The sequence below is a fragment of the Chrysochloris asiatica genome, unplaced genomic scaffold, assembly GCF_000296735.1.
Source record: "Chrysochloris asiatica unplaced genomic scaffold, ChrAsi1.0 scaffold00008, whole genome shotgun sequence".
NCBI classification, from domain to species: Eukaryota; Metazoa; Chordata; class Mammalia; order Afrosoricida; family Chrysochloridae; genus Chrysochloris; species Chrysochloris asiatica.
The window spans coordinates 37,758,958-37,778,585 of NW_006408526.1; the positions used below are offsets into that span (position 1 = coordinate 37,758,958).

The following is a 19,628-nucleotide window of genomic DNA, read 5'->3' on the forward strand; positions in this document are numbered from 1 at the left end:
CAGCAGACGGATGTGGCAGTGTGCTTCCTTAAAGATCTATAGCCATGGAAACCCTGTGGGATAGTTCTGTGTCCTATAGGGTCACTGAATCGGAATGAACTCAGTGGTAATGGGTTTGAGTTTTGTGTATGTGTGTGGCTTATCCATGTAGCCGAGTGATCAACTATTAAAAAGGCAAATTATTAGAGGCTAATGTTTTTTATTTTTCCAGACACCTTTCTTCCCCCATGAATTGTGAATCGGCTCTTTACATAGCTATCCTGGTGAATCACCTCTACTAATTTCTTATAAGATGCTGACAACTAAAATGCTAATAGGCACCAGCCCAGCCCACCTTTTCTGCCCATTAGTTGTTCTTAGAATCAACTCTTCCCTTAATGTTAGTTCCTCTTCCAGTTCAAAGCTAAACTAGCTTCTAAACTGAGGCTGTGAAAATACTGAATTTTTATCTCAGCCTATCAGAATAGTTATGATACACTTGCAATGCCATTATGAAATTTTGGATCTTTTTGATAATCTAAGGCTAGGATCATCAAAAGTATTAGAATCCCTTAGTCTTCCTAAAATGAAAAAAAAAAAAAAAAAAGTAAACTCCAAGTACACTGCAATACTACACTTTTTTATGCTGTTCCTCCACACAGTAAGAGAAACTGGTTTAATTTCAGCCAGTCTGGAAATTCTGGTTTCACATATTCTCAGAAAGAACACATTATACTGGTATGTCAGGTGATTGTTTAGCATTCCTAAAAGATACCTTTATCTCTAGAAGACTTCCTTCTAAGCACATTGTTAAATGACATCTTCTTCCAGAGATCTCTAGCATGGAAGTCCTTAGAGACGTTAGATTTGAGGGGAAACGCACAATTGTTGCAGGATATAGCTCTGATATTTGTCAGTGATCCTCTGGACTTCATTAAGATGGAAAAGTTTTCATAGTTCTTTGTCACATTTTAGTCTCCTTTAGGTTCTCATTTTAGCATTTAATATAAGTATGAAGATTAGTACTGGATGTTTGTTGTTGTTGTTACGTGCTGTCAAGTGGGTTCCAACTCATAGCGACCATGTACACAGTTTCCGAGGAGCAGTTGGTGGGTTTGAAGTCTAGTACTGATCCTACATCCCCACACCAGGCGTTCCTAGTAGTGGATTTGTTCTTGATGTTAAGTGCAGTCGAGTTGGTTCCTGACAGTGACCCTGTTTAGGGTTTCTGAGGAGCAGCTGGTGAGTTTGAATTGCCGACTTTGTGGTTCAAACCGACCTTGCAATCCAGTGCTTTATCATACAGCACCACACCAGGACTCCTAGTAGTGGATAGAGTGTGGGAAACTCAGTCTTCTCCATCTCCCACTATTTCAACTTCCTTTGAAAGTTAATATCCAAATCTGATGGCAAATTAAATCAAGTCAGAAGAGAAGAGACTTATTTTCTTTTACAGAGCTTCTCAGAAGTGGTAAGCCAAGTATATGGTGCAAATAGATGTAGTCCAAGGCTGTGGATTCTTCTTGACTATCTGAGTAATCAAAATAATCTACCCAATAGTTTTGCATAAATGCATAAAAAATTTGCCAACACCCCATTTCTTCTTAACAATAGTGAATCAAACCATCAATACTAGACATTCCAGGTGGGAAGTTTTAAATGTGTTCACTTCCCATTTCCCAACCTTCTCACCACAGGTTTTGGTCAACAAATTGGCAATTTGGCAGCTTGTTTTCCCCAGCTTTAGTTTGAAGGCACAATGAGATGCCTTTTTGGAGGTGATCCTTTTGCTTATTTGGTGTCATATAAAGAAAGTGCTCATTTGAATCCATCTCATGCAATGCTCACTGCTATTTAAATAACCTCACTTCTAGTCAAAGGGGGTTGTGTGGCTGGTGACTGAGCTCCAAGGACCAGAAGACTCATAGGAAAGCATGGGAGAGAGTCCACTCTAATTGAAGGTTCTGCTCTGGCTGGGGATCATGCTAGACATGGTTTCTGCTTTGGTCAGGGTAACATGGTGTGCTTTCTTTGGTTCAGAACTTCTCCGCTCCGGCCGCTCTAGGCTGTACGCTTGCGGGGCCAGCCCTGGCTGGGGTGCTGCCTCAGTGGACAGTGTCCGCTGGCTGCGTGAGGCACTATTTGCTGTGGAGCGAGTAGAGGAAGAACCAGAGCGGGAGCTCCGCGAGCCTGAAGAAGAGGAACTAGGTTTCACAAGGCGGGCTTTTGGGGCTTCTGCATCTTCTCTGAAGAGGAAAGAAATGAAATATAAGATTTAATACTGGCAGGGACATGATAGCTTCCATTATGGCTACTTTTTTTCTGAGGCTTCCCAATAAATTTCTCAAGTTGGAAACCTTAAATAATACTTACAAAATGCAGCCATTAAGCCACTTGCCTATTTCTTGAGATTTAAAGCTTGATTTTGACAAATGTACGTCTTGTTAGTACAGCGTCAACCCTATTACACTGAGAAGATCGCCACATTCCATGATTTGGGGTTTGTTTACATAAACCTTTTCATGACTCACAGGCTAGGCCATGTTTTTTTGAATATCCTTTAAGGTGGAAGTGAATCAGAAGTAATACAGAGTTGATCTTTTAAGTGTCTGTTGAAGATAGTTTTAAAATAAAGTCAAGGTAAACCTGGATGTCTGGTAACTCCCTACTTACCAGAATAATCCTTTTAATAAATTAAAGGTCAAGAGGAAATGGAACATTTACTCTATGCTTGCTAAGGACTATGGACTTGTCTCTAGAAAGGAAGTCTAGCAGAGGTGGGAGTTTGGGGAGGAAGTTTACCGAATTTCATTAGGTCTCTCTTCCTCTTCATATCTCTCTTTGTCTTTCCTCCGGATTAGCAGCCACACCAAGAGGGAAATCAGCAGGATTCCAGCCACCATGCCCGCCACTGCTCCTGCAACCATGCCGATGCTTTGTACATCTGTTTTCTCAGAAGCAAAAGCAGAAGTGAGACCAAACAGACTTGGAATTGTTTAAACTCATAAAAACTTAAACCCTGGATAGGATGAGTTTTACCTTCCTTTATAGAAGGCACTGTAGGATAAGCACTGGAGGGTTAACCACAAGGTCAGTGGTTAAAACCCACCAGCTACTCCTTGGAAACCTTACACAGGATTGGTATGAATCGGAACCGACTTGGTGGCATTTAATGACAACAACAGTGCTTTCTTGGTGTATGAGTTTTTGCAGTTGTGGTTACTGAATAACAGACATCACCAGCAATAGGCCCAGATATTAGAGAATAAGTCTAGATTTCTTCAGATAACAGAACGGGGGCTTGGGAGAGTTATTGTATCACATTCAAAGCTTTGTCAATTTCTATAAAATAACCTTTGGGCAGTCTTCTGCCTCTGTCAACTTCCCTGCTTCCTCTTACTTTCCTCTTCTACTAGTAAAATAAAAAGAAATATAAATTATAATGTAGATTCCATGTGAAACTGCCCATTGTATCCTAAAAATTCAGAGGTCAAGGTAAATATGATTTGCATATTAGTAACTCACACACCTTTCATTTATATGCAAAATAGCCCAACTAAGTACAGTTGTAGACACTGGTGAAAACATGCAAGATTCCTGCTGAGTTTATATTCCATAAGAGGGAAAGCAGTTAATAAACACCTAAATAAACAAAGATGACTTCAAAGAATGAATATGTTCTGTGAAAGCATATGTAGATGAGTGATATTTTAGGAGCAGGGAGGACTGGGTGAGCAGGACTCTGAGGAGGTGACATTTGTGATGTAAAAGACTGTCGACCATGTGCTGATCCAGGGACAGAGTATTCCTGGCAGATGGACTAGCAAGTGTGATGAATGTGGGTGAGGGTAGGGCATAATGAGCAAGGGGAGTGCATGGAGATGAAGTCACAGAAACAAGAAGGGACCGGCTCACATAGGGCTCACATAGGGCCGTGTCAGCCATGGCAAGAACTCTAAGAGCAGTGAAAATGTAACATGATCCAAAACTGTGTGAAAGTAGGAGGGAAAGCAGGGAGACTCAGTAGGAAACTATGAGAGTGGTGCAGTCTGGAGAGACAGTGGAAGGAATGGAAATACACACAGACGCATGGTTATGACTGAAATTTTAGTAGAGCCAACTGAATTTGTTGTTTATTGTCTTGTTTTCTTGACATAACATAAATGACCTCTTAACAACTCATTTATTAAGCAAAATGACTTCTATTATGATCTCTAGTTAAGATTTTGTTCCAGATCTCAAAGTACTGGAGTTTATTTGCATAGTTTCGATTGTTGTTGTTGTTAAGTGCTGTCGAGTCGGTTCTGACCCATAGCGACCTTGAACAGGGTTTCTGAGGCTGTAAAGCTTCACGGGAGCAGAAAGCCTCATCTTTCTCCTGAGGAGCAACTGGTAGTTTCGAACTGCTGATCTTGCAGTTCGCAGCACGATTCGTAACCACTTCGCTACCAGAGCTCCTTTGGTTTCGATTAGGGGATGTTATTTCCCTACTGTCTCTTCCCCATCACACACACATAATTATAGATAGATGATCTGTATTTGTTTATAGAAATTTAGGGTTTTAGTATTTCACAGGAGAAAAAACTTTATCAGTGGACATCCATGTGTTTGCATAGTTATGGGGATTTCTCTAAAGGATAAATTCAAAGGATAAAAAGGAATGTGCTTTTCAACTGTAAAGGTAGAAGTTATAAACAAAAAGGGGGAGTAGTCAATCTTACAGTCCAGGAACAGAGGACCCTAGTACCATCAAGGGAGAAGAGCACAAGTGGAATGTGGGACCCTAGCCAGAGAAGCAGTGACATGAGAGATGGAGACAGAGATAGGGACATGGAGAGATAGAGCAGCTGAGGACTTCAGACTCATGGAAAGAGAAAGACTGTATGCTGGCAGCCAGGAGCTGGTGGCCAGGAGGCAAGCTTGCAGAATGTGCTCTTTGGTTGTTTAAATGTTTATATATTCCTGAGCGAGTGTTTTTGTGTGCATCCTAAAAAACAAAAAAAAACCCTAGAGGGAATAGAAGCAAATACTATTGAATGATGATGCACGGAGGAGATTGTGTAATCATTGCAATGAAAAGACGAATGTAAAATTGATATTCCCCCATGTAAACTATCACTCAATTCACAATAAAAACTTAAAAAAAAAGGAATGTGCTTTTTCATTTAAAGTAAAAATGGATTCTTTATTATGGCATATTCACAGAATGAAATACTATATAGCAATGAGAATGAACAAATTACAAATAGAAGCAATAACTGTGATATAGTTCAAAAACCTAAAGTGGAGTAAGAGAAACAAACACATGGAATATGATTCCATTTATTTAAAGTTCTAAACTAGGAAATACAATCTATAAAGTTAGAAACTTAGAGGTAGTAAGAGGGCATTGGCAATTCTTAATCACGATGCTAGTTAACAGATATATTCACTTTGGAAAATTTTCAAGTTGTACACTTAGGATTTACACAATTTTCCCTGGGTATGTATACTTAAGTAAATTTACTGCTCCAAAATAAATGTACATTTAAAATCTCTGATAGGTTAAGATAAATTTTTCTATCAATTAACACTCTAGCTGACATACAAAAGCATTTGTTTCCTCATAATTTTTCTAATTGGCATTATACTTTTTATCTTTGCTGAGATAGGGAAAAAGGGGTCCAGAAATTAGAATTAAGCATGAGCCACTTATTGATTGTAGTCTTGTGGCTGAAGTCTTGAGGAATGTTGAAGTCTGAGCCCCTCCTTGTTTCAGCAATTGTAAAGCTGTGTCATGAAGGAAGACCACTCAGAAAAACTGTATTTTTACTTCCTTGTGAGATGTTTTATAGGCCAGACTGGTTTATCTAGTGCCCTAGGCATACTTTCGATGGCACTTAACAACAACAACAACAAGGCATACTTTAAGGGACAAACCTTCTACTGGGGCAGAGGAGAATGAGCCTCTGGGAGGGTTTGAATCAGGATCCTGAAGAACCACACCTGTGTGACATCCCAGAATAAGTTCTGTCTGCTCCTACCAGAGGCCTTTGCAGTAGAATCTATCTTGAAGAAATGCTGCCCAAACCCTCAATTGCATGACCTCTCTAAAATGGGCCATTTCCTGTAAATCTCTGTTATGAATAAAGATGACTTTTCTCTATCTCAAACTTTTAAAACCTCAGCTAAGCCTGTTTGAGGAGGCGGGAGTTAAACATTCTATTAAACTTTTCCTATTTCTACTTGCAAGCCTCTTTCCTATAATAAACCTTTGCTCATATGGAATCCCTGCCTCACCGTACTAACCTCAATCAGTAGAACAGGCAAGAGCCTTCTTGTGAAAGTCAGAGGTGTGGCTAGCACTCTTGGTAAATCTATATAATCCAATAGATTAAATTAGAAAGGACTGTGGGTCCCCCCTCCCCTTTTTGTTTCTCTCTGTTGACCATTTATATTTCTGTGCACTTCCTGTTAAAGTTGAAAGAAAAATTACCTGAAACTTGAAAATAGATAAAAGTTACTGGGTGTTTCTTTTAGCACTGAGCTTTACTTTTTATTGTCTGGGTAACAAGCTGTAGATCTTTGCCCAGTAGAGACACAAATAACTGCTCTCCAGTTGAACAGATGCCCCAGAGATTATGGTTTGTGACTCTGTAGGACATTAACTGGTGTGGTATTTAACCAAGTAGTCTTATCCAAACATTTCTTTGTTAAATTGTCTCTATATACATGTCTTAGGAGTCCTGGTGTGGTGCTGTGGGTTAATGTGTCAGACTGTAAAGCTGTTTGAACTGCAAGGTCGGTGGTTCAAGCTCAACAGCTGCTCCTTGGAAACCCTATACAGGGCACTATGGGTCAGAACCAACTCGACATGGGTCAGAACCAACTCGACAACACTTCACAACAACAACAAATATACATGTCTTATCTAGTGCTGCTGTCACAGAAATACCACAAGTGGATGGCTTTGGCAAACAAAAATTTCGTCTCTCAATTTTGGGAGCTAGAAGTCTGAATTCAGGGGTTGGCTCCAGGGGTAGGCTCGCTCTCTGAGGGATCTAGGGAAAAGTCCTCCATGTCTGTTAATCTTATTCCCTGGTTCCTTGGAGATCTCCCCGTGTCTTAGCATCTATCCCCTTAGCCCCATCTCTGATATTCTCCCTTGTTTTGTCTCTTGTATATTAAAAGAGATAAAACTCAAAATACATTATTTTATTCCTGCTTCATTAATATAACAAAGACAACCCATTTCTGAATGGGATTATAACCATAAGCAAATTATTGTGGTTGTTGTTAAGCGTCCTCCAGATAAATTCAGACTCATAGCAACCCTATATGGGGTTTCTGAGGAGCAGCTGATGGGTTTGAACTGCCGACTTTGTGGTTCCCAGTCCAGTGCCATACCAGGAGCCCAATCATAGGCACAGAGGTTAGGATTTACAACATATTTTGGGGGAAATAATTCAATCAGTAACAATACTGACTTTTCAAGTCCTCTTTGGATCCGTTTTTAACTTGTTAACCATCACCCTCAATTAATTAATTAGAAAGCCAAGATTACCTTTTTGAAAATGATTTAACATTTGGTGACCTTTTGGTTTAGCTATTTTCTCACTGATTTGAAAGAATTGTTTATATGTATTGGTATGTTTTTGTTATTAAACTTTACATACATGGTGGTTTAAAAATTATGTTTACATATCATTTGTTACTTCTGTCTTCAAGAGATAGAGTTTTATTCCCTTTCCTTTGAGTGTGGGCTGGATTTAGTGACTCACTAACCGCATTCAGCAGACTTGATGGTAGATCTCACCTGAGGCTTCCCTGCTAGTTACTCTCTTTAGATTGCTCACTCTGTGGGCAGTCAGTTGCTTTGTTAAGAGACTTATACAGAGGCCCAAGTGGTGAGAAACTGAAATCTTAAGTGACAGTCCTGTGAATGAGCTGCCTTAGTAGATCTTCTGGTGGTTGGTTATGTGCTGTGGAGTTGGCTCCAACTCATAGCCCCCCGTACAGGTTTTCTGAGGCTGTAAATCATTATGGGAGCAGAAAGCCTCTTCTTTCTCCCATAGTGCTGCTGGTAGTTTCAAACCGCTGACAGTGTGATTAGCAGCCTGATTTGTAACCACTATACTACCAGAGCTCCCAGCACTAGTGAACCCTGCTACAAATGTCTCATGAGAGACACCAAGCCAGAGCTCTCAGCTAAATCACCTCCAATTCTCTGACCCACAGGCACTATGAGATAAGAAATGCTATTTTAAGTCACTAAGTTTTGGGGTAATTTGTTACACAGTAATAGATACCTAGTACACACTGAGTTTGTTGTCCTTTAGAAACTTTATGTTTCCAGATTCAGTTTCTGAGGTCATGGACTTTGGTTCAGAAGTCTGGAACTTGAAACAAATCTAATTTTTTATTATAACACATTTGTGAAAGGAGAAATCTATTTGCTTAGAATGATAGGTAGTGGCATGTGACTAGCTAGGTAGGGGTTTTGTTGTTTTATAAAACAGTTTGTTTGTTTGGCTGTCTACTAGACATTGTGAATACTTTTGGGGAGTTGGTAAAAAAAAAAATCACAGGCATATGCAAATATTGTTGTTGTTGTTATGTGCCGTGGAGTCAGTTCCAACTCATTGCGACCCTGTACAGGGTTTCCGAGGCTATAAATCTTTATGGGAGCAGAAAGCCTCATCTTTCTCCTGCGGAATAGCTGGTAGTTTCGAACTGCTGACCTTGCGGTTCGCAGCCCAATTCGTAACCACTATGCTACCAGCAATAAAATTATTGAATGGTCCTTCCAACTACTGAATTTATTTTAGATTCATCCAGAAATAACTGAACTACACTGAACCACAATGCAAAAAAAACCCAAAGACCTTCCTTCCCCACACTGCCCTCGGACACTTACACTGTACAGTCACCCGCACCACACAGCTCTCCTTCCCAGCCTCATTGCCTGCTGTGCACTGGTAGAGCCCCGAGGAGGACATGGTGAGGTTCTGGAGCAGAACGTGGCCAGGACTGTTGTAGTCTACGAAAGTAGAAAGACAGACTGTAAATCCCTTAGAGGCAGGGTCTTTATTTGTTGTAAAATTGTATCAACCACCTAAGATTCTCTAATAAATACAATTTGATAAGGATAAAACAGCAAATACTCCTTTGGAAATGTGAGAAGAATGGGGAACCTTTTTAAACATTGTAGTGTATCCTGAAAAGTTATAAAATACTGTGAACATTTAAGGGATAATGAACAAAATAATTAGGTAGGCTTGATCTGTATATACCCAAGATGGCCAAACTTCGTCTCTCATACTTCAGGAGGGACCAGTCGCTGGAGAAGGATATCATGTTTGATATGGTGCAGGGTCAAAGAAAACGAGGAAGACCCCCAACGAGATGAATTGGCCAAGTGGCAGCATCGATCGACTCAAGCGTGGCAACAGTAGTGAGATTGACCCAGTATTGGGCAGTGTTTCATTCTGCTGTGCATAAGGTCGCTATGAGTTATACTGACTCGTTGGCACCTAACAACAACAACATCCCTCAATTTCTGACGTAGTTAATTTCCAAAACCCAGGTCCTTATGCGAAAACCCATGTTGTGCAAAATGTAGGATGACCACATCAGATTACAAAATGTAGGAGGACCACATCATTACACAACTGCCAAACCACTGAAAATCATAGCCTAGCCAAGTTGAGACATAACCTTACTCACCATGCCCAGCATTACTCTTACCTCGTACCTCAGCATTCAGTACTACCAGACTTATGCCATTAATGCACAAAATAGTAGGAAGTGGATTTTTTCACTGTTGCCATAAATGTGAAATGTTGGATAATGAGATAGTCAATAAGTAAAGAGTAACTAAAAACCTCAAACTCTCTAATCTTGGGGGGCTGTCCCAAAATGTCCTTCAGACATTCTGCCATCAAGTCAGAATAGCGACCCTATATAGGGTTTTCAAGGCTGTAAATCTTTACGAGAGTTGAAAGTCAAGTCCCTTTTCCACAGAGCAGCTGGTAGATTTGAACTTATGACTTTGCAGTTAGCAGTCCAGTGCTTATCCTACAGTATCACACCAGGACTCCTAAGTGATTTGTTGTTCTTACGTGTTGGTAAGTCGATTCTGACTCACAGTGACCCTGTATATAGAGTTTCCAAGGAGTGGCTGGTAGATTTGAGCCACCAACTTTGCAGTTAGCAGTCTAGTACTTATCCTATAGCAGCACACATGGACTCCAAGTGATGAGTAGGTGCAGTACATACCATTTGAGAAAAGAAAAGACAGATTCTCTGTTCCAGTTTATATGTGGAAAAATTGAAGCCAAAGAGATTCAGCAGTATATGAGAGTGTACTTGAAAAAGTTTGCGGAAAAATGGAATTGAGTAATAGAATTTTTCCACATACTTTTTGAAGCCCCCTCATATATTCAAGGTCACAGAGTGAGTTACTGACAAAACCAGATTTAGAATTCATGGGTAGAGCACTATTCTTTTAGCTGAATAGATTCGTAGGACGATGACTTACCAATCCTAGATTTGGGAGGTAAATGTTCATCCTCTCCTTCTTTCTCTCGGATTCGCTGCCAGTAATACACAATGGGCTTTGTGCCAGAGGATGACTCACACTGCAAAATCAAGTCACTTCCCTCTGTCAGTTCTCCTTCCAATTCACACTTGGGCTTGGATGGTTTCACTGGCCAAAACAAAAGAAGCGTAATGACTCAAAGCTCTCTGAACACCAGACTCAAAGAACTATGAGGGGCTTCAAAAAGTTCATGGAAAACTGAAAAGATAATGGAATTTTCCCAGGAGCTTTTTGAAGCTCCTTTGTATGTCCAGCTACCCATTATAGTGAGTTTTTGTCAATGGGTTTTCCATAGCTTTTTGCTACCTAGCCCTGCTTCATACTACCCCTAGAAATTACATCCACCTCCATTCCCTACATACACCCAATGCTAGCTGCTACCAGTGATTCGGGGTTGTCTGAGACATTCCTTCAACATTTCTCAAAGAAGAGACATTAACATTTAATTAAAAATTTTAGGCAAGTTGAGTGTGATTTTACCGATATATAAAATGGGGGTAGATGTTTATTAATTTGGAAGCAATTAAGTAGAACTTAGTAGCTTTTGGAATTGCTGAGTGATGTTGTTGTTATATGCCGTGGAGTCAGTTCCAACTCATAGCGACCCTGTACAGAGTTTCCGAGGCTATAAATCTTTACGGGAGCAGAAAGCCTCATCTTCCTTCCACAGAACAGCTGGTAGTTTCGAACTGCTGACCTTAAGGTTCACAGTCCGATTCATAACCACTACCCTACCAGAGCTCCTTGCTGGGTGATGCAAATGGTTGATACTCAGCGCTAAGGAGAGGTTGGAGGTTTGAGTCCTGTCAGGAGTGCCTCGGAAGAAAGGCTTAGTAATCTAATTCCAAAATATCAGCCACTGAAAACCTTATGGGGCACAATTCTCTGTCACACATGGGGCCAGAATTGACTCAATGACAACAGTTTGTTTTACTTTTATTATTAGCTTTTGTTGCCAGAAGATGGAAAGAAATGGATTTCAATCAGATATAAGAAGTACCATTCAAATGTTGTGAAGTGTTGTTGAGTCAATTCCGACTCACAGCAACCTTGTACAAGGTTTCCAAGGAGCAGCTGGTAGGTTTTAAACCACTGACCTTGTGGTTGGCAGTCCAGTGCTTATCCTACAGTGCCACACCATTCAAACATTAGAGGATATTTAAATTTTGTATTGGATTATCATAGAAAATCATGATGGTTTTTCTTCTTTGATTATGGCTAAAATACAAAACATACTTTTTCCCAGGAAACTGGACTAGGTGACCACTGAATGTATATTCCAAAGTACTGAATAAAGAAGGTTGATAGCACCATGATACATTTGGCTATCCCTTCCAGAGACGTGATACATAGGACAGAGACATTTACCGTGGCACCGTATCTTACCTAAAACTTTTAGGATGACATGGCTCCACACATAGCGTCCTGAATTCTTCACCTTGCAAGTGTATCGGCCCTCATCACTGGGCTTTAGAGGCTCGATCTGCAGAGAGGCATCACCTGCCAGGAAATTGGAAGCAAAGGCCACTCGACCCTTCTGTTCCTCAGTCAAGTTGTTATAAACATGACGACTGGAGTAAGTGATCACCTGTGAGACAGACCAACACAGGGTCAAGCAGTGGCTCTCAGCCTTCCTCTGCTGCTGAAGTCAAGATGAGAAAGGAAATACTCATAATGCCACAAAGTAGCACAAATCAAGCCTAGGAAGGACTCTAAGGGCTCAAGAGTCATCAGTTCTTAATAAAAGCTAAAAGTCCAGTGTTTGTCTAGCCCTTGTTTTCCCTTCTAAAAATAACTCCTTATATTTATATAGCACATCAACTATAAAACACTAATTATTTCATGAAATGCTCAGAATCACTCATTTTATAGGCAAGGAATTTAAAAAGAGTTACATAAATACATACATACACACAATAAATAAAGAAAAGGAGGAAAACGTAAAAGATCTATGGCTATACATGTATATGTTGTTGTTGTTAAATGCCGTCAAGTCAGTTCTGCCTCATAGCCATCTGCATAGGGTTTCCAAGGAGTGGCTGGTGGGTTTGAACAGCTGTCCTTGTGGTTAGCAGGCCCGTGCTTATCCTATAGCGCCACATCAGGACTCTATGTATATAAGCATAGAATACTTGTGGAGAGTACACAACAAATGCCATCAGTAGTTGTTTCTGAGAATTGAGAAAGTAGAAGGTAAGGGCAGGAGGAGATGTACTTTCCCCCACTAAACCCTTTTCTGTCTTTTGCATTTTCTACCACTTGACCTCTTGAAAGTACACCGCAATCTTATGGTAGGTGCTTTTACCTGTCATCTACTTTATTCCTCAGCACAGGATTTCCAAGTAGTTCTATTGGTCCCCCTTCACAGACAGGCGGGAGAACCAGGATTGGACTGCCGCCAGCCAGTTCAGTGTTCTTGGACATCACAGTTGCCTCTTTTCCAACCTGCACTCCTCTCACAAAAGTGAAACTGAAAAACCCATCTGAATAGTTTTTAGAAAAGTTTGTAGTCAGGGGGAAGGAATTGGAGATGTTAAAAGGGGTAAAAACTAATAGATGTTCGTTCTGATTCTGAGTGCTCATTTTTTCACTTTACTTCTGGGTTTTTTTTTTTTGTTTTTTTTTTTTTGGCTTTACTGCTGAGTAAGAGTAAGGTAGGTGGGGGAAAATATGTCATTTTCCTTCATTAAATACACATGATCTTCCTGTCCTTGTTTTTCCAGATAAAGAGACCAAAGTTTAGATTTTTCCATTAGAAAAAAATGTAATCTTGATTTGTATTGAATTTCTGTTTACCTGTATCACAGCCACTAGTTTTTCAAGCATGCTGATATAGTTCACCAAGACTTTAACTTTAAATTCTTTAACTTCAGCTTTGTCCTTCCTGCCACTCAGCAATCATATTCTCCATCTCATGATTTAAACATCTATTATTTATGGAATGATTTCTTCCCATCAGGAGGAGGTGATACAAGAGTAAAAGTATCCTGTTGTCTTCAGGATAAGCACTGGACTGCTAATCTCCAGGTTGGTGCTTCAAACCTACCAGCTGCTCCTTGGAAACCCTATATAGGGTTGCTATGAGTTGGAACTGATTCGATGACACTTAACAACAATCACAGGATTAACAAGTAGAGAAGTGTAAACCCAGAAAAAGGAATGATGAACTTGAAATAGCATCAGAAAGAATGTTCCAGAAAAGTTGGTGGTATTTGAGTTGGACCATGCAAGATGAGTAGGCTGAGTAAGAAGTGAGAGAGGCAGAAAGACAAGGGCCGCAAGACGCATTCCAGATACACAGAGCAGCACTAGAAATGGCTGGTAGGTATATGGGAGTCTCTTGATCACATTCTGGCTGCAGCTGTTCCAAATTATTTCACTCTATTTAAGCCTTTAATCCCATCTTCAATCACATGATGCTCTGCAACTCTTCAAATGCTTTCCTGAAAAGATTTGAAACCATCCAATAAAATATGCATTAATTCTCTCTCCATTATATCAAAACTGTTCAATATCATCATTCATTTTTCCATTTGAGAAAACGATTTCTCCTTTCTCTGAACATTTCTTTTTTATTCAGAAAATATGTATTGATCTTGTGTTTTAGGTACTGTGCAGGGTACAGAGAAAATAAGCAGGAGTAAGGACACAATCTTTTCCCCTTGAGTAGCACACAGTGGTGGTGGGGGGAGAAAATAATAGAAATGAAGGTAAACACTGTAACTGATAATATATTTTAAAACATTTTCCGTATTCTGTTTTGCTCTCTCATGGTTTTATAATTTCAACCAACATCACCACAGTGATCAGTCTCATGCTTTTATCTCTATCCCTGACAAACTTTTGAGCTCCAATCTAATATTTCCAGCTGCCTGAATCTCTAATTGTTTCTACCCCTACAACCTTTTTTCATGTATTACTGCCAACGTAATCATATTAATGTAAAACTCAAAAACCTTTAATGACTCACTACCACCTCTGTACAATGACCAGACTCAGCCTATAGTTAAGAGCAGCTCCCCGCAATGACCTCTATATTTCCTTACCAATCTTCCTTCCTATTCCATCTACTTCATGTACCTGAGGGGCAGTCAGCCTATATATTATTTTCCTTTCTTTAATATGAGATGTGCTTTTTTTGTGCTTCCATGCCTTTGCTCACTGTGCTTTCCATCTTGTTATATACTTTGACTAAGAATGGTCTTTTATTTGCTCTTATTCCTAGTATTTCTTTGCACTGTTTTTATGTGAGGAGGAATTGGGAAATATGTTGAAAAGGGCAAAAGGGGGCAACTAGGTTGTCAGCGCCTTTTCTAGTTATGATCTAGGGAACCCGCTGGGTATCTGGTTTTACATGGGTCTGTAGTTTGTTTTTTTGATAACAATAAGCCTTTATTCTTTAACTTACAAACAACTCGTAATTTGTGCTCCAAAAGTTAATTAAAGCTGGTGACTGCTTTCCTTACGTTTCTCATGCCCAAGAGAAAGCAAAAATTCAGCCCTTAATTAAAAAAATAAACAAATTACAAAGGGGTGGGATGGGGGAAAGGGGAACTTTGCCACAGACAATATTCCACTGATTAGGTTCCATTGTTACAAAGCCTCCAAGTGTTGTAGACCACGCTGACCCGGTTAGGAGTTCGGGGTCACGTGGGCCCGAGTGTGGTAGACCGTACAGGCCGCAGGCTCTGAGGACCAGACTCTGGCCACCTAGCAGACTTAGCAAACTGTCCCTCATCTGATTGTTTAGTTGTGCTTGTTAATAATTTCATACATGAGCCCTGGATGTCCACAGAGAAATGCAATATTCCCCTAAATTTCTAAGGTCAAGATTTTCCCCCTAGAACCAAGGCAGTAAAACTTCCTTAGAGGACGAACAAGGACAGGTTTACTGGGATTAAGCAGGGAGGCTCTGGAGAGGAACTGCCCGGGGTATATTCACTTGGGGTGGAGTGGTAAATTCTGGGAATACAGGATTAAGGACAATGGGGGCAACTCCCTCGGACCACCCTGGTTTCAATCAGTTTGATCCAAGTGAAGGTTAAACCCAGTAAGGAAGAAAGGAATATTGGTTTAAGTAAGGTTTACTGGCTTTATTTATTTTAAAGATTGTCTCTGTGAATCATTAAGCATTGTCTTGTCTGAATAATCCCATTCTTCTTCTGTAAAGATCTCTTCCTTAAAAAAGTTAATAAAAGACTGGGGTAGAGATAGTTCTGGGTGCATTCTTGGCAGCAGGACTATCTGCCTGTCAGCTTGTATCCACTCTGGTCTCCGAGTGTTTCTTTCTCTCTCGCCCCTCCAGACATCCCACCTAGAGTTAGTTCTGTGTGCAATGTCTGCCACCAAGCAGTCTGTCTGGCAGCTTGCATTAAGCCTGTGTGTCTGTCTTCTTTATATCTGTTTCTCTGCCTTCTGTGTGTCTGTTTTTTTTCTCTCTCTCTCCCATCATCGCCGGACACCCCATCTTCGGGTACTCACCCCCTTGTGGAGGCCAGACCCCGGCATCCAAGCCTGCGTTCTTCCCCATGCATCTTCTGATGGATGCCAAGAGCTGATGGGGTTCTGTTTACAAGTTCAAACAATGAATATTTCTAGTTTATTGGTAGATTCTCCGAAGCTCCTGGAGCACCACACCACTGTCTGTCATTGCTTCCTGCAGTTCTTGGATCGAGTCTGAGGCTGCCTCCCAAGGGGTGGGTTGACAGACCATGAAGTTAATTCCCACCTGTCCAAGTTCAGTGTTCTTGAACATCACCAGATTTCTGGTGCTATATGTTGTTGTTATGTGCCATCGAGTCAGTTCCGACTCATAGAGACCCTGGATAAGGTTTCCGAGGAGCAGCTGGTGAGCTTGAACCGCCAACCTTGTAGTTCAAATGGCTTTGCACTGGTGTTATATAGGTGTTTTTAATAGCTCATTCACGAGTGGATGCCGAAACCACAATCTGGCCACTTAGACGCTCCACTCAACAAATGTTTCTGTATGATGCTGCGTCCTTATGACTCGTAACCTGTGCCAAAACTCCCGAGAGGGCCACACTGTCCTCTAGCCCCGTTCTTTGCTGGCTACTGCCAAGAGCTCCAGATTCTGGGGCTCCGGTTGGTGAATTCAGGCTTCATTTTCCTCAGGCTTCCCCGCTTCAGGCTTCGCCGCTGGCTTGGCACTGGTTGTCAGGGCAGCACACCCGAACTCGGGGTTTCTGCAAACAGACAGCAACGCCCAGAACTGCGACCGAAACGCCATTGCCGAGGGGAACATCAGGCAAAGCCTTGCCTCCTCCTACTCCCCAAAGTCGGTTCAGCAGCTCACGGGCGCTGCTATATTGACTCAGGGAACAGTTGGGGCCGATGAGGTCGTTTTATGGGTCTGTAGCTTTTGATTATTTTTGGCTAGGTGATTTTGCAGCTCTGTGGAGATAGAAGTTATGGTGAGGTTGGCTGATGGTGATGCAGATGTCTTAGGGAGACAATGCAAATGATTACAGTTTGTAGAGATGCGCGTTAATTTTGTCCAAAGGAAAATGTAAATATTTTTAAACTTCTGTTCTTATTTGGACTGGTTGTGACATTTTACTACTTCTATCACTTATTGATGAGTTAAATTAAATATTTAATATGTTTATTTGTTGTTGTTAAGGAGCTCTGGTAGCGTAGTGGTTACGAATTGGGCTGCGAACCGCAAGGTCATCAGTTCGAAACTACCAGCTGTTCCGCGGGAGAAAGATGAGGCTTTCTGTGCCCGTAAAGATTTACAGCCTCGGAAACCCTGTTCAGGGTCACTATGGGTCGGAACCGACTCCACGGCACATAACAACAACAACAATATGTTGTTGTTAAGTTCCATCAAGTCAATTCCAACTCATAGTGACTCTCTACAGGGTTTCCGAGGTTGTGCATCTTTTTGGGAGCAGAAAGCCTCATCTCTCTCCCTTGGAACGACTGGTGAGTTTGAACTACCGACTTTGTGGTACAAAGTCCAGTTCTTATTGTACAGAGCCACTGCGCTCCCCTATATTTGTATTGTTGTTTTTAAGGGTAGTTGTGTCAATTCCGACTCAGAGCAACCCTATATAGGGTTTCCAAGGAATGATTGGTGAATTTGAACCACCGACCTTGCGATTCAAACCAACCTTATGGTTCAGTGCATTATCCTGTAGCACCGCAATTTGAATGATTCAACCTTTTTATTTAAAAAATATATATATTAATACTTATAATCATTAATTTGTATTATTATCATCTCTCTTACAGTGCTTGTTGTAGTTGTTATTAAGTACCGTGGAGTTGTTTCTGACTCATAGTGACCCTGCGCGGGGTTTCTGAAGCTGCCAATCTTTATGGGAGCAGAAAGCTTCATCTTTTGCCAATGGAACAGCTGGTAGTTTCAAACTGCCAACCTTGAGGTTAGTAGCCCGATTCGTAACCAGTACGCTTCCAGAGTTCCTATTAAAATGCTAGAGATTTAATAACTGCTTATTGAACCAAGGACTGGCAGTAGGTGCTATTTTACTTTGAGTTCTCATCTTTGTGTCTAGATGCCAGCTATTTAGATTGCTCATTTTCCCTTTTGTTTTCTCCTCTTTATTAACTCCCTCAGTGACCTTACCCAGCCTCCTGGCTTTAAATACCATCCATAGGATTACAATTCGCAAATGTATAGTTCTAGACCAGATCTCATTCCAGAACATCAGCCTCGTATATGTACAAGTGCTTTCTCAGTATCTCTGGATGTCCACCAGATATCTCAAATGTAGTAAATCCAAAACTAAACTCCTGGTCTAATACCTCTTCCTCCCTATTCCTCCTCCACTCCCCCTTCCTGCTTACTCTCCCCCCACCACACACACACTCTGACTCCAAACCTGCTCTGCCCACAGCCTTACCCTCTTGGATGATGGCATTCCAATATTTTAATATGCTGTCCTTGACTCCTCTCTTTTTCTCATACCCCAAAAACCAGTCTATCTAGGATAGCCCCAGTTTGTTCTCCCTTCAAAATACCTTCAGAATCTGTCACTTTCATTGCTTCAACCCTGGAGGCAGCAGCATCTCTTGCCAGAGTCTTCATTACAATAGCTTTCTGACTGGGTTTCCTATTTCCATTCTCAGTCTCAAAGCATAAATCATATGTCACTCTTCTGTTCAAATCTGCAAATAACTTCACATTTCCCTCAGTGTAAAAACTCATCTTTTCAATGGCCCACTGATCCACTAGCCCACATGATCTGCCCCACTACCTGACCTAGTCTGTTATTCTCTACTCACTCCACTACAGCTACCTGGCCTCTTGGTTGTTCCTCAGACATGTCAGGCACCCTTCCTCTTAGGGCCTTTGCATTGGCTCTTTCCTCTACCTGGAACACTCGCTTCTCCCCAAATTACTACAAGGCTAGGTCCCACATCTCCATGGACCCTTTCCAAATACCACCTCCTAAGGAAGTCTAAAGGAGCTCTGGTAGCATAGTGGTTACGAATTGGGCTGTGAACCGCAAGGTCAGCAGTTCAAAACTACCAGCTATTCCGTGGGAGAAAGATGAGGCTTTCTGCTCCCGTAAAGATTTACAGCCTCGGAAACCCTGTACAGGGTCTCTATGAGTTGGAACCGACTCCACGGCACATAACCACCACCACCAAGGAAGTCTACCTCACCCACCGTATAGAAAATTGCAGTATGATCAAAAAGGGGAAAACGCAGAACAGAATTTTAAATTCTTATGGAATCTAGATTTTACGGAGCCATTGAGGCTGGATAAATCCCAGAAACTATTATTGCCCTGGAATAATTTTTAAGCCTTAATCCAAAAATACCCCTTAAAGTCTTCTTTAAACTAAGCAATGTTGTTGTAGTTAAGTCGGTTTTGACCATAATGACCCTGTATAGGGTTTTAACTATTGACCTGTGGTTCTCAGTTCATTGCACAGAGCCACAACACGAGTCCAAGCAATGGTGGTGGTGGTTATGTGTCGTGGAGTCGGTTCCGACTCCTAGTGACTCTGTATCTAGGGTTTCCGAGGTTGTGACTCTTTATGGGAGCAGAAAGCCTCTTTGAGGAAGCGCTGGTAGTTT

General features: G+C 41.1%; 1 protein-coding gene and 1 pseudogene across 1 annotated transcript in view; both read right to left on the bottom strand.

The window, feature by feature from the left end:
- Positions 1–1,930: 1,930 nt before the first annotated feature.
- The window catches only part of CLMP (CXADR-like membrane protein), a 42,634-nt gene continuing 24,936 nt past the window's right edge, over positions 1,931–19,628 (bottom strand). Inside the window, exons 3-7 of the mRNA XM_006833997.1 lie at positions 11,945–12,146; positions 10,499–10,666; positions 8,876–8,998; positions 2,782–2,923; positions 1,931–2,225 (exon numbers count right to left, since the gene is read on the bottom strand). Coding sequence (XP_006834060.1) covers positions 1,931–2,225; positions 2,782–2,923; positions 8,876–8,998; positions 10,499–10,666; positions 11,945–12,146 — 930 coding nt within the window. The remainder of the gene's footprint in view (positions 2,226–2,781; positions 2,924–8,875; positions 8,999–10,498; positions 10,667–11,944; positions 12,147–19,628) is intronic.
- Positions 16,158–16,805, bottom strand: LOC102820941 (annotated as a pseudogene).